Genomic DNA, 14344 nt, shown 5'->3' with positions numbered 1-14344 from the left:
TGTATAAATGTGGTATCTTAATATTGATGCATAATCTTTGTTGTTTAGTGTACATATGCAAAGTATTGTCTGTTGCTACTGCATTGTATCTATTTGGATCTGCTGTGTATTTAGGGAAAGTGAATTACTGCAGATTGGCCACTAGATGGCGGCCCAGAGACTATAGTTCAGCACATAGTATAGTAGGCATAAGGGAACAGGGTGTAGATAGTTAAATATAAAAGGGCATGCTGGGATAAGACAGGAGGGACTTCCTGATAGTTCTTAGTCAGGACGAGGGCGCCCATTAGCTCAGCAGGGCTGGCTAGCCCTGGGCATCACCGTGCCACTCAATGTTAACAAGGCACAGAACCCAGCAGATATTCGGGACTTGGATTGACTCCGGAGGGAGATACAACAGCAGTGCTGACAGTGCAGTTTAAGTGGGTCTGCAGTTGCTAGAAAATTTTAAGCAGTACGGACAGGTCGCTCATCATGTGGCAGATGATTGCGTGGGCTGATGCCCTCAGAGCTGGGGCGAAGCAGCTGCTGAGGGAACCCCCACATGAGGCAAGGAATCTGGGCAAAGAGGACGCTGAGGGATTATAAAATACAGTCCGTCCCAGAAGTGAGCTTAGCGACAGAAAGAGAAGGAAAGGGACAGAAGAGGAGTTAATTGCTGTAATCCCTGATGATGATGACGCTGGAAAGAATAAGAATATACTGTGTATAAATCCTAGTGAAGAAGTTCTTGCTAAAGTTGGAATGGACTGTGACTCTGTTTACTCCAAAGTGGATCCAGAGAACCTCCTGAAACGTGCTGAGATCCCTGATGGAGCTGGAGAAGACGCTGCATGTATGCTGTGTGATGGGCAGCGAGTTTATGTGATGGGAGGTCAGGGCACACTGTTGCAGATGCTGGTGGCCACGACTACTGCCCTGGCCCTCCCTCACAACTGTTTGACAGACAATGGACTATTTTCCCACTATTGGGCTGTATAGAGTATTAACTTTGTCTATGGACACCAGTTTACCACGTGTCTCTCATGATGTTGTAAGATTAGAAAAAAATTCTCATGTGTTCGTATTCTTACCATGTCCTGATCTATCTTCTTTTTTACCTAGGGATCAAATCACATCTGTACTGGTAAATCTATACTGTTTATATATTTTGATTATAATTTTGTGCATTAATAACAAATGTTGATATTTTTAGCATATTTTGACTCTGGTTCCCCTTGTTAAAAAAAAATAATTATTATTACATGTTGTTCTTTACCTTTTATATACTTTATGGTGCCTCAAGTGTTTTAAAGACTTTGCGCACTTGTAAAACCATTTTATATGATCCAGTGCATCTAAAATAAAAAAGTGAAACAATGTAGCAAATAATTAATTTAAAAAGTGCCTCCATTTTGTGGTTACAGTGCTTATGAAGAACTAGATGTCTCCATCACTACAGATTACAAACTAACCTGTGCAATCAATGTTCCTCTGTTCCCTCTGCTCATGGCTCTACTGTCCATGTTATTTTGATGGTGACAGATGACTACAACAAATGGCTGTACATAGGTTTCTTTTACAGCCTACAACCACAGAGGCACAATTCTATATACAGAAAAAAAACTAATGTTATTCTAAACATTTATTTCATTTATTATTTGAGATACATTGGATAAGTAAAAAATAGTGACAAATATTAGAGCAGTTGTAGAAAAAATAAATCAGAATAAGAATAAAATATATTAAGAAATTGAAAAGTTAAATGTAAAAGAAGTGTATAAACCTTGATGTACAAGAAGAAATATTGAAGTATCTAATTATTGATATAAGTGCATATTAAAAAACAATTGAAAAATACACATAATGTACTGTAATAAGATTTATTTTCTAATTTTTTTATTGCTGGAAAAGAAGATGGAACTTTGATCTGGACACCGACAAGCAAGGAAGGATTTACCTTCCTTCTTCTTGCAACAGACTCCAAATACCATTCATCCAGTTTGCAGCTATCCTTTGTTCTATGTGGCTGCAATGAAAGATCTCAGTGTGATTATAATCAACCATCTAAAGTCAATGGAAGTTCTCTTTCTGTAAGTAACAGAAAAAAATCACTTTTGGCTTAATATTTAGATGACTGTTCATAGCATAGGCAATATAAACCTATTATTCCCTATGACCAGGTATAGACATCTATTTTTTCTATAAGAACTAGGGTGTCCCTGGCTAAAAAGAGACCGAGAGGATTCTTTCGAAACTCACCTCTAATATAAAAGGTGTTTTGGGTTCCTCACAATACCACAGTAAGCAGGAGACACATTTCTACAATGCTTTCTGAATGACTGGTTGTTCACAGTAGGTATTTACAGGTTCTCATTCTAGATGACTATTCCATAAATTAATACTAGAGATACATGGATTGATTAGCGTAGAATCAACTTTGAGTCGAATATCCTGAAATTCACTTGTCCTGGCAATTTCAAACAGTTTGCAAATTAATACGCTAGGATCTGCAAAATATAAAAAATTGTTGCAATTACATATACAGCTGAAGGCTCAATGAGCAAGATAATGACTTCATGCACAGCCATCCAGGCTTTCTCATAGTGTCCCATAACTATCACATCTCACGGTCTAATGCAGCCAATAAGAGGGGCGATGACAGGCACAATTAAAGATGACTGCTGTTCAGCATCATTTTAGGCTTTTACAATGCATAAATAAAGGTTAGAGCACACAGCTCATTCACATAAGCATAGAAATAGATCTAAATCTGATTGTGGTGTACTACTTAAGGGATGAATCACATTGAAAATGGAGGTAGTCTCTTTCAGGATCAACATTTCTTATACTCCAACAAATGTGGGCCATCAATTGCAAACAAGATTTGTAATTTTGCACACCTAAAAAAGTAATTTTCCTAACAAATTCATTCAAGACCACGTTGTAAAAATTAGTACACCCCAATCAAAGTCTTAAGAGCAAAGCTAAAGTTTAAGCTTTGTTCCTACAATGAGCTTTAGGTGAGTTTTTGATTTTGCAGATGTTTTGCACGATTTCCACACCCATTTAGTAACATGGGTTACTGAAATTTTATACGCAGCATCAAAAACGCACCAAAAACTTATAGTGCGCATATAGACTACAGAATTCCAATTAAGAAGAATTGAGCCACAAGTAAATTTAGTTTCATTAAACAGGAGTCCAGCAGACAGTTGACGATAAAAGGGAGTTATGTAAAGAAAACTCCTTCCTATTTCATACTGTCTGCAAAGCAACCACATGGAAGAAAAATGTCACAGGATCTGACAAAGAAAATAATTATTAACACAAGAAAACGAAAGGCTACAAGAAGATCAGGAAAGCTTCACTTATCAATTAGAATACTGTAGCAAAGATGATACAAAAATGGAACAAAGAACTACAACCATCTCACAGAGACATCCAAGATGACCATGGAAGTTAACACCTAAACATGAGTCTTCTGATGAGAAAGGTGGAAGAAAATTGGCCTGAATGTTTACTGCAGTTAACTAGGATGTTGTCCACAATAAAAGCCTCCACTAAAGCCCATGCACAAAAAAGCCCACATAAAATTGTCCAGGGTCCATGCTAAAAAATATGAAGACAACTCTACACTCACTGGCCATACACTTGGCAGTTATCTTCGTACTTGCTTCATCCTAATTCTCTGTCATGCAGTTTCTGCTGCCACCACTGTCACTGTACACTTATGCCAGCAAATACATTTCCAGGCTATCCACTCTGTTTAATAGTGTTAGACAATACAATTGTTCCTGGTAAACATACTCTCTTGAGAGCCCAAAACATGAAACAGTTCTCAAAATATGGCTAATTTTTAAAAGGCTTCTTGGCAACAGGCCATTGCTTTTTCACTTTGAAAATAGCTAGCCTGTTCTTGCTTCTTAAAGAGGATAATTTTTAGACAGCTTGATAAAAAAAAGAATTTGAGAATAGCAAACCCGTTGGATCACTTTTTTCTTTTGCTTCTAGTTAAGAAGCCACTTCTGTACTTTAAAAACAGCACACCTCTTTTTACTACCCTTTTTGGATGGGTTGTGAAAAGAAATAGAGTATTCAGTTAGCACAGAAAAAAGCTTTTAATGCTCTGCAAACATGGAAGATTTTTGCACCACCTAGGGTGAAAAAGCCACAGCTTCTTCCATTTGCACATCCAATGAATAAATACCTTCAAATCAGGCATCTGCCCCCAAAAAGTGATAATTTTAAAACATTTTTTTTCAATATAAGTAGCCTAAAAAATCTGTTTGGTTATATTGGTTGGTAGTTACCATTGGAAACCATCCATTTTCCCCTATCCATATACATTACCAAGAAATAGTTAGGGATATTTTGCATTCGGTTGAAATTTATAAAAAATGTAAAAAGTTCACTCTGCAGTGATATTTTATCATGAAAGTATGGCATTTAAGAAGAAGCATGCATTGGTAATTTCCTCATATGAAATAATTTATTGAAACAAAAGCCAATAAAACTGATGGGTATACCCCCAAAAATCCCTATGTCTCAGTAACTTGTCATGTGGCCTTGTACATCAATTACAGAACAGCTTGACAATGAGATTTCATGTTGATCACAAGTCGAGTTATTGTCTCCTGAGGCATGGCATTCCACTCTTCTTGAACGGTGGCCCCCACGTCATTGAGGCTTTGGAGTACAAAGTTAGGAGCCTCTACATGGTGACTCATCTAATCCCATAAGTTTCTATGCGATTAATGCCTGGAAAAAGTGCAGGCCACTCCATTTGGGGTATCCCAGTCTCCAGCAGCCATCCCTTAATGATGTGACCTTAATGACTTGGAGCATTGTCGTGTATGAAGATGAAATTAGGTTTGTGTTGTCCGCGCAGAAGCACAATAACTGGATTAATGATTAGTGATGAGCGAATATACTCGTTACTCGAGATTTCCCGAGCACGCTCGGGTGCCCTCCAAGTATTTTTTAGTGCTCGGAGATTTAGTTTTCATCGCCACAGCTGAATGATTTACATCTGTTAGCCAGCATAAGTGTACATGTGGGGGTTGCCTGGTTGCTAGGGAGTCCCCACATGTACTTATGCTGGCTAGTAGCTGTAAATCATTCAGCTGCGGCGAAGGAAACTAAATCTCTGAGTACTAAAAAATACTTGAAGGACACCCGAGCATGCTAGGGAAATCTCGAGTAACGAGTATATTCGCTTATCACTATTAATGATGTTATTCAAGTAGTAGGGCCTTATCACAAAGAGTAGGACAGTTCTGTGCTGACTAGACAAAGTACTGAAACATTGAACAGTTGGACATGTGCATTCAAACGTTTAGAGACTATCACATTAAGTTAATCTGAAAATTATAGTGTGCATTTTAGGATCATCCTGAAATTTCATCCAAAAAACAAATATCCCTAAGTTTTTGTGAGTAGTGTAGGTTGAGGTCACTTAAAGGGAACCTGTCACCCCCAAAATCGAAAGTGAGCTAAGCCCACTGTCATCAGAGGCTTATCTACAGCATTCTGGAATGCTGTCGATAAGCCCCCGATGTATCCTGAAAGATGAGAAAAAGAGGTTAGATTATACTCACCCAGGGGCTGCGGTCTGGGTCCGATGGGCGTGGCGGTCCGGGGTCTCCCATCTTCATAGGATGACGTCCTCTTCTTGTCTTCACACTGCAGCTCCGGCGCAGGCGTATTTTGTCTGCCCTGTTGGGGGCAGAGCAAAGTACTGCAATGCGCAGGCACCGATCCTCCCTGACCTTTCCCAGCGCCTGCGCACTGCAGTACTTTAATAAGGTTATATTTGCATTAAAAAGCTCAGACAGGGTTCAAAACAGGAGACCTTGAAGTGGGATACAAATATTGTATAGACTATTAGAGACTTTTCAGCATTGCAATTTGTGGAGAATAAATTTGCCACAAATCAATTTTTGGGGGAAATTTTGGTTAGCCAGCAAATCCAAATTTTGAACCATCTGCCCAACTCTAGTTTAAAACATGCTCATCTACAATAAGCAGATTGATCGCTGCTTTACTCTGTACTGGACTTCAGTTGTTGAGGTGAGGAACATATTAGTAGATCAATCCTATTCCAAATTTGTGTATGACCTCTAAACTGACCTCTCCGGCCACCAAAAATTTGTAGTATATGCCCAAATTTAGTATTTTAGCTTGTTGTAGTTTATAGCACACGTGAAATGTATTTTATGTGTCTGTCATATAAGCTGCTGAAATGTTGGAGCTATTCAGTTTCAAGTAAATTGGTTTGTGAGACCTTTATAATAATCAAATTCTATTTATCCTGCAGATCTGTGAAGTTTAAGATATCATGTAGAAGGATGTACCTATATTTCTCCTTCCGCTTGATGTATCTACACAATGATTATCTGCATCATATGTAAATTGTGTTAACTAGGATATCAGTTGCTGAAAACATGTCTATAATCTGCTCTACAATCAGCTACAAGAGAGATTTTAGGGAATTCTAATAATTCTTTTTTTTTACTTCAATTACAGATCACAAGCTGTAATTGCTCTAATAATTACACTGGGGATTTTTGTGAGACTCCCCCTGACCTGTGTGCTGATGGCTGCTTTCCTGGTGTACCCTGTGACCCTTCTACTGGTTGTGGAGACTGTCCTAAGGGCTATACTGGGGATGGAGCACATTGTACAGGTACAGAACTTCTGCTCTCTTTTGCTGTAAAATAATTATAATAATAGTATCTCACCAATGTAATTATCTTATATCATCTTGTATTAATCCACAGATATTGATGAATGTGAAAGTAACTCTACATGTTCACCAGATGCTTTGTGTGAAAATGAGATAGGAAACTTTACATGTACCTGCAAAGATGGATTTACAGGTGAGAATTCACTGTATACATGATAAAAGGCGACAATGTCTAAATTAGGTCAATATATTGGTGAATCTTTTGTCATGATCTCACCTGGTGAGGTGCGTTCTCTAAGCCATATGTTAGGTTCTGAGCTGGTCTTAGACAATGTGGCAACCTCACCAAAAGTGAAAATTAAACCCCCAAACACTATTATATTGTACCATCACACGGAAACATTAAGGGGGCATACACACCAGTGATTTCAGACAGTTAAACGAGTGTAATCAACTTGATATTCAAGACATTTGGCGCTTTTTTACTTGTCTCATTACACAGGCTGACAAAGAATGGACGGGGTACAGCGATCACTAATAGATCATTCTGTCCCTATACAGTCATGTTATTGGCTGCATGTGTCTTGTTTGCATTGAACAATGTGCTGCAAAGAACAATAACTTTTTTCCGACATAAACAAGCCAATCACTTTGCAGTATTGAGATTCAAGGCAAATTATCCCCTATTTAGCTAATATTGTCCACTATTCTCTAACCCCAATAGTATACTAATACTCCAACCCTCATCCCAATACCGACATAATGTTCCTCGTCCTTGCCCCAACATTGTAATTAGGTCCCCCATACTGGGGTTCTTCACATAGATAAAAAAAGATTCCTCTCACTCGTTCTCCTATGAGCAGCAACCTCTTCCTCCTCCATAGCTGGCACAGGCATTGCAATGCAGTGATGTTATTGCTCCGTCTGTGGCGTGATACCGACATCAGCTGCTGGCCTCTGATAGGCCAGTGGCTTGTATAGGGATATCGATGCAGGTTGATGGGGTATGCTTGTATCGGCGTTCCCCCTTTCTCTACAGGCCCCCCTTCCCAACATGTTTTATATGTGTAAAGCACCCTCTAACCATCTACGCATTTCGAATAAAAAAATAAGATTGGGTCCCCTCAACACTATCACAGTCTGAATAATGTTGTAAAGCTCACAGACCATTGGCTTTTATATTAATGTTTTTTTTCCAGGCAGATCTTTTAAGCAGACACTGTCCATTAGTGTAGATATTGCATTGAAGTTTTACAGTTACAGGCAGTGGATAGTCAGCACATGAATACTATCCAATATAGAAAAATGTAACCAAACACTAAGTGTCCTGCAGACCCAGAATTTTGCTCTTTCAACTTCTTTGAGGGGCATGTGAGCATAGCACAACTTCTTCTATTAGAATGTGTATGCACTAGTGTTGAGCATTCCGATACCGCAAGTATCGGGTATCGGCCGATACTTGCGGTATCGGAATTCCGATACCGAGATCCGATACTTTTGTGGTATCGGGTATCGGTATCGGATCCATAGGGATGTGTAAAATAAAGAATTAAAATAAAAAATATTGATATGCTCACCTCTCCGGCGGCCCCTGGACATCACGCTGGTAACCGGCCGGCTTCTTTGTTTAAAATGAGCGCCTTTAGGACCTGCGAATGACGTCGCGGCTTCTGATTGGTCGCGTGCCGCCAATGTGACCGCGACGCGACCAATCAGAAGCCACGACGTCATTCTCATTCACTAAACTCCTAATTCTAGGAATTTAGGACCTGCGAATGATGTCGCGGTTTCTGATTGGTCGCGTCGCGGTCACATGGGCGGCACGCAACAAATCAGAAGCCGCGACGTCATTCGCAGGTCCTAAAGGCGCTCATTTTAAACAAAGAAGCCGGCCGGTTACCAGCGTGATGTCCAGGGGCCGCCGGAGAGGTGAGCATATCAATATTTTTTATTTTAATTCTTTATTTTACACCTCACTATGGATCCCAGGGTTTGAAGGAGAGTTTCCTCTCCTTCAGACCCTGGGAACCATCAGGATACATTCCGATACTTGATGTCCCATTGACTTGTATTGGTATCGGATATCGGTATCGGCGATATCCGATATTTTTCGGGTATCGGCCGATACTATCAGATACCGATACTTTCAAGTATCGGACGGTATCGCTCAACACTAGTATGCACTAACACATCCCCTTTTCTGAACACATAAAAATACTTTTAAGAAACATAGCTAAAAATTTAACTGATAACATGATAAATTGGACGAGTACAACTCGATAAAAAAATAGATTTGCACTTGGACCAATGTTATTCAATGAGGCAGGGCAGATCTATGTATTTTTTCTCAACAGTATTAGGTATGACAAAAAATTCACACCATGATGAGATTTCACTCTGAAATCGGACAGTGTGAGAAAAAAATGCATGCCATATGGACCATCAGTTTGTCTTCCAATTCTTATAGATACCTTACAATTCTATAGCATAGGAAACTGTAAGTCGTCTCTTGTAAAAGATTAATAGCTAATAACCAAGAATCTGCAAAAACCCTAGTCCATGCCCTCATCATCTCCCACCTCGACTACTGTAACCTCCTGCTCTGTGGCCTCCCCTCTAACACTCTCGCACCCCTCCAATCTATTCTAAATGCAGCTGCCCGACTAATCCACCTGTCCCCCCGCTATTCCCTGTCCTCTCCCCTCAGTCGATCCCTTCACTGGCTCCCCATTACCCAGAGAATCCAGTACAAAAGCCTAACCATGACATACAAAGCCATCCACAACCTGTCTCCCCCATACATCTGTGACCTCGTCTCCCGGTACTTTCCTGCACGCAACCTCCGATCCTCACAAGTTCTCCTTCTCATCTCCTCCTCCCACAATCGCATACAAGATTTCTCTCACGCATCACCCCTACTCTGGAACTCTCTACCACAACATATCAGACTCTCACCTACCATCGAAACCTTCAAAAAGAACCTGAAGACCCACCTCTTCCGACAAGCCTATAACCTGCAGTAACCACCGATCGACCAAACCACTGCACGACCAGCTCTATCCTCACCTACTGTATTCTCACCCATCCCTTGTAGATTGTGAGCCCTCGCAGGCAGAGTCCTCTCTCCTCCAGTACCATTTGTGACTTGTATTGTTCAAGATTATTGTACCTGTTTTTATTATAATAATAAATAATTATAATAATAATAGCTGCTCAGTAAAAACGGATTGCATTTGGACAACACACGGATGACAAGTGAGAAAAAATCATCTGACTCTCCTGGATGAGAATGGCACCAATTTTATTTTTATACCCTGGTGTAAACAGGCTGTGGGCACACGGTGCATTCCTTGTGCGTTTTTGTGGTGTTTTTCCCACTGGTAATTGGCCCAAAAATGGTAAGGAATCCTTAGGCCATCAAAGTCAATGAGAATCCTGAAGTGCTGTGAATATGATCAGTATTTTTCCTTTCAGGATTTGCTGTGCTTTTAAATCCTCAGCATGTCAATTCTTTGTGCGTTTTTGCCTTAGTTTTTGGTCTTTTTAAAGCACAGAGAAAAAAACACATGCAAAAACGCACTACAAATGCTGTGGATGTTCTGCAGCATTTTTGCTACCAGGAGATACAGAAACCTTGCAGAAATGTCTGTAAGCTATACTTAAGGGTTCGCCTACGCTACCGTATAAAAAAATTGGTCCCATTCTTATCCAAGTCCCACTTATCATCTGAGGTTTTCTAATGTTTGATTACTCAAAATGAACAATCGTAAGCACCAGAACAATACTGCTGGTTGCTGCTGCAAATTACTTTCCGCGCATGTACTTACGTAGCGTCCGCTAGGGTGGGTGGGAGAATTTTAAACCAAAAATATTGTGAAGTTTGTTTACAAAGTTTATAAACAAATTAAACATTATACTTTTGTCCAAAATGTATGGTAAACCAAAACATGGCACAGGCAGCAGACGTGGCAGGGCGTTAGAAAAGAAAACTAATATCACAGATAACATAGTGATTGCTGTTAGCAGCAGCTCTACCATCACTAGTAGTGCTGACAGCAACTGTCCCAGCAGTAGTAGTACCAAATGAAAGTCACATTTGGCCTCCTTAACAAACTCTGGCAAGCATATTAGCGGGGAGGAGGCAGACGGCATAATAGAGCATGTGTTCCATCTGTCACCTCGATCACAGTGACGTCAATAGCTGGAGTCAGAAGTCTATTTATTCCATCGCCTCCGCTCCCATAACAGTTAATGCTGTACATAGTGGAAATGCCAATCCATCAATGACACCTCTTTCTATTCTACCCCAATCTCCTCTAAACCACAGCAACCTGCGGCTTTGCTGAGTACTCAGAACAAATGTCTGCTCTAGCAGAAAGCTAGGCGCTGTCTGAGTCACTACCCGGAAGTTCTCTCTGATCCTGCTACGTAGCTCCTTCCTCTCTGGGTTAGCCCCAACACTTAACTACGTATGTCTTACCCTACTCACTGCCTGTTGTTGAACAGAATGCAGCTACCTAATAGTACAGTGCAAAACATTTCAATATAGCACATCACAATCCATGCTGCACATAACCGTCGCCATAACGCATGACATTATACTTGCGACACTTTAGCTTATACACTGTACTGATATTTTCAAGGTTGAACAGGGCAATATGTCCATCTCCTTACACATGTTGTTGGTGGAGGAGGTGGTATATATCCTCAAATCTCTGTTTTGGTGGTGAGTCGAATGTGCTTTCTTCTCACGTGTGGGAATCGTTCTTTTGCACGATTCCTTCAGATGATTTTCTGGCACTCTGCAGGCTCTGCAAGAGGAAAACAAGCTAAAGACGTTCCATCTCATATGGACTAGCAACTGTGGCTCCCCATCAGCACATGAAGCGACATCATCAACTCATTTGGCAAAGCTGGTCAGCAATCAGAGCAAGCCTTGATTTTTCCTCGTCTTTCTGTCAGTGAAGCCACACCCTAAAGTAGCACCTATTTGGTGTCATCATCATGATCATTATCATTGTCATCCTGCTCTACTGTATGTTGTACTCAAAGACTCTTCCTCATTATCCTTTTCCATTGAAAAGGCAAATATCCATCACCAACAGTGTGTAGAAAAAACAACCATATAATCCCAAGCATTCATTGACTTGCCAACTAAACTCAAATCTTTTTAAGTTGCTGATTTAGCAGTCACTTCCTTATAAGCTTGTGGATTCTGCTGCCTTTCGAGTAGTAATAGTGTATTCTTGGCCTCGCTGGAAGATACCAAGATGACATTATTTCTCACAGAAATGAGTAACCGCTCTCTCCGATCACATACAGGAGAATACAGGCTGATTTCTAGATTTGTCTTTGAACTCCAAAGTGCACTGCACTATAGATACGTGGAGCAGCAATTATACAGGGACAAAACATGAGTTGCACAGTTTACTTGCTGAATGTTTTTAGTGGCATTGGTGCATCACATCTGGGACAGTTGGTGAGGGCTCCGCAACTGGGAGCTACATCTGCTTCCACCTCCTATTGTCTGTTATATGTCTCATCCTATACCTTCTCAAGATCCTGCTCAACTGACTTGGCCTGATCCCCAACAAATAGAGGGCACATACAGTGAAGGAAATTATTATTTGAACCCTTGCTTATTTTCTACGTATCCCCATTCACAAAAACATGAACAGTCTATAATTTTAAGGATAAGTTAATTTTAACATTGAGAGATAGAATAGCAAAAATAAAAGCCAGAAAATCACATTGTATAAATTATATAAATTTATTTGCATTTTGCAGTGAGAAATAAGTATTTGGTCCTTCTGGCAAACAAGACTTAATACTTATAAAAATGTAAAAAAATGTAAAAAATGGTGGCGCAAAGCGTCACCGTTATAAATAATCCAGCAGCACTACCAACAGACTTCCACTTCTAAGTCTGTAAAAAATGCAAAACACATAGATATGTATATATACGTGAGTGATATATACCGGTAAGCGCTAGGAGAATAACGGAGGATGGTGAAAAAGAAATAAATAAAATATTCACACAATAATAAAAGAAACCTTGCTCAAAAAAGTGTCCCGATCTCAGTCTTATAAATAGACCAATGGCCGCTGGCAGAATGACAATATATTCATCTGGCACGGGCAATAACACTTCGGAGCACTCGGCAGTAGTTCCTACCTGTATCGTAGGATGAGGAATCTTGAGCGCTCTTGTTGCGCGATGAGTCCTTCAGCGGGCACAGAGAGTCTGGTCAAGTGGCTGCCCCAGCCGGCGGCAAGCCACAAACAGCTGGTCTCCGGGAGGAGACGGAGATCCTGAAGAGCCGACGCCGCGTGTGTAAGCGGCAGTGCGTGCCGGCAGTGCGCAGGACCTGGGTGACGTAACAAGTCACGTGACCGTAACCCCCGGTGACCGGGCAAGTGAGTACGGAGTGCGAATGGGGCCAAACAACCGACGCGTTTCGGAGACGCCTGTCTCCTTCCTCAGGGTTGGTCCCTGCCCCGTACTCATGGTTCTATATATAGTTACTGATCTTGTCCACTGATTTATTGAAAACCAAAAAGTTCAGCACCCATGTTGAGTCCTCTTGGTGCAATAGTATCCAGCATGAAAATCCATTTTGTCTCTACACGAGACATTGCTTTGATAAAGTCGCCACCTCTCCAGTGGTGGCGTACCACTGCAATACCAGTTACTTTCATCCCTTGTACTGTTCCGCCATGATATTCCACAAAATGTTGGGAGAGTGGATGACCCAAAAATTTCTTTTTAACATTGCGGATATGCTCATTTATCCTGATTTTTAACGATCTCTTTGTTCTCCCCACGTAGAATTTTCCACATGGGCATTCTATAATATAAATTACCCCAGTAGTGGAGCATGTAATAACGTCCCTAATTTGGAAAGTTTTATTTCCTTTTTTGATGTCAGTACATTTTGACATAATAGTTTCCTTGCATGCTATGCATTTGCGGCAAGGAAAAAAACCTTTTAATTTCGCATGCGTAAGGGACGTCTGGACCATGGGTAATTTATTCTGAACTGTGGGAGCGATTAAATTTCCCAAATTCTGGCCTTTTTTAAAAACAAAGCGCGGTTTATTACTAATGATGTCTCCCAATATTTTATTGTTTTTTAAAAGGTGCCAGTGTTTGCTGACTATTCTACGGAAAAAATACGAGTTCGAATTGTATTTAGTAATAATGGGAATGGATTCCAGAGTGGCTTTGGGCTTTGGGGCGGGATTGATCAATTCCTGTCTGGATTTACTGCTGGCCTTATTTTTGGATTCCTCCAGCATTATTTCATTGTAGCCTTTTTCCAGGAACTTTCTAGTAAGGATATGTGATTCCGCCTCAAAGTCCTGGGGCCTAGAACAATTTCGATGAATCCTAGTGAACTGACTATCCGGAATATTCAGCAACCACCCCGGAAGATGGCAGCTATCAAGGGGGATGTAACTATTAGTATCTGTGGACTTTACAAAGGTACATGTGTGTATTTTTAAATCTTCAATAAAAATCCTTAAATCTAAAAAATTAATTTCCAAGGAACTGGTGGTGGAAGTAAAATTTTAAAAAATACTGATTTTTATTAATATCCGTTAAAAACTGTTTCAAAGTATCCTCACCACGAGACCAAATAAAAACAATATCGTCTATAAAACGCCGCCAGAGGA

At 40.3% G+C, this 14344-nt stretch overlaps 1 protein-coding gene across 1 annotated transcript in view; it reads left to right on the top strand.

Annotated features, from left to right (window-relative positions):
* Nucleotides 1-14344, top strand: part of LOC138638068 (mucin-4-like) — a 305885-nt gene that overhangs the window by 85948 nt on the left and 205593 nt on the right. Inside the window, exons 11-13 of the mRNA XM_069727051.1 lie at nucleotides 1894-2072; nucleotides 6508-6667; nucleotides 6762-6860. Coding sequence (XP_069583152.1) covers nucleotides 1894-2072; nucleotides 6508-6667; nucleotides 6762-6860 — 438 coding nt within the window. The remainder of the gene's footprint in view (nucleotides 1-1893; nucleotides 2073-6507; nucleotides 6668-6761; nucleotides 6861-14344) is intronic.

This window comes from Ranitomeya imitator, chromosome 5 (assembly GCF_032444005.1).
Source record: "Ranitomeya imitator isolate aRanImi1 chromosome 5, aRanImi1.pri, whole genome shotgun sequence".
Lineage (NCBI taxonomy): Eukaryota > Metazoa > Chordata > Amphibia > Anura > Dendrobatidae > Ranitomeya > Ranitomeya imitator.
Note: the sequence above shows the minus strand (reverse complement) of the source record. Positions and strands in the feature narration are given on the sequence as shown.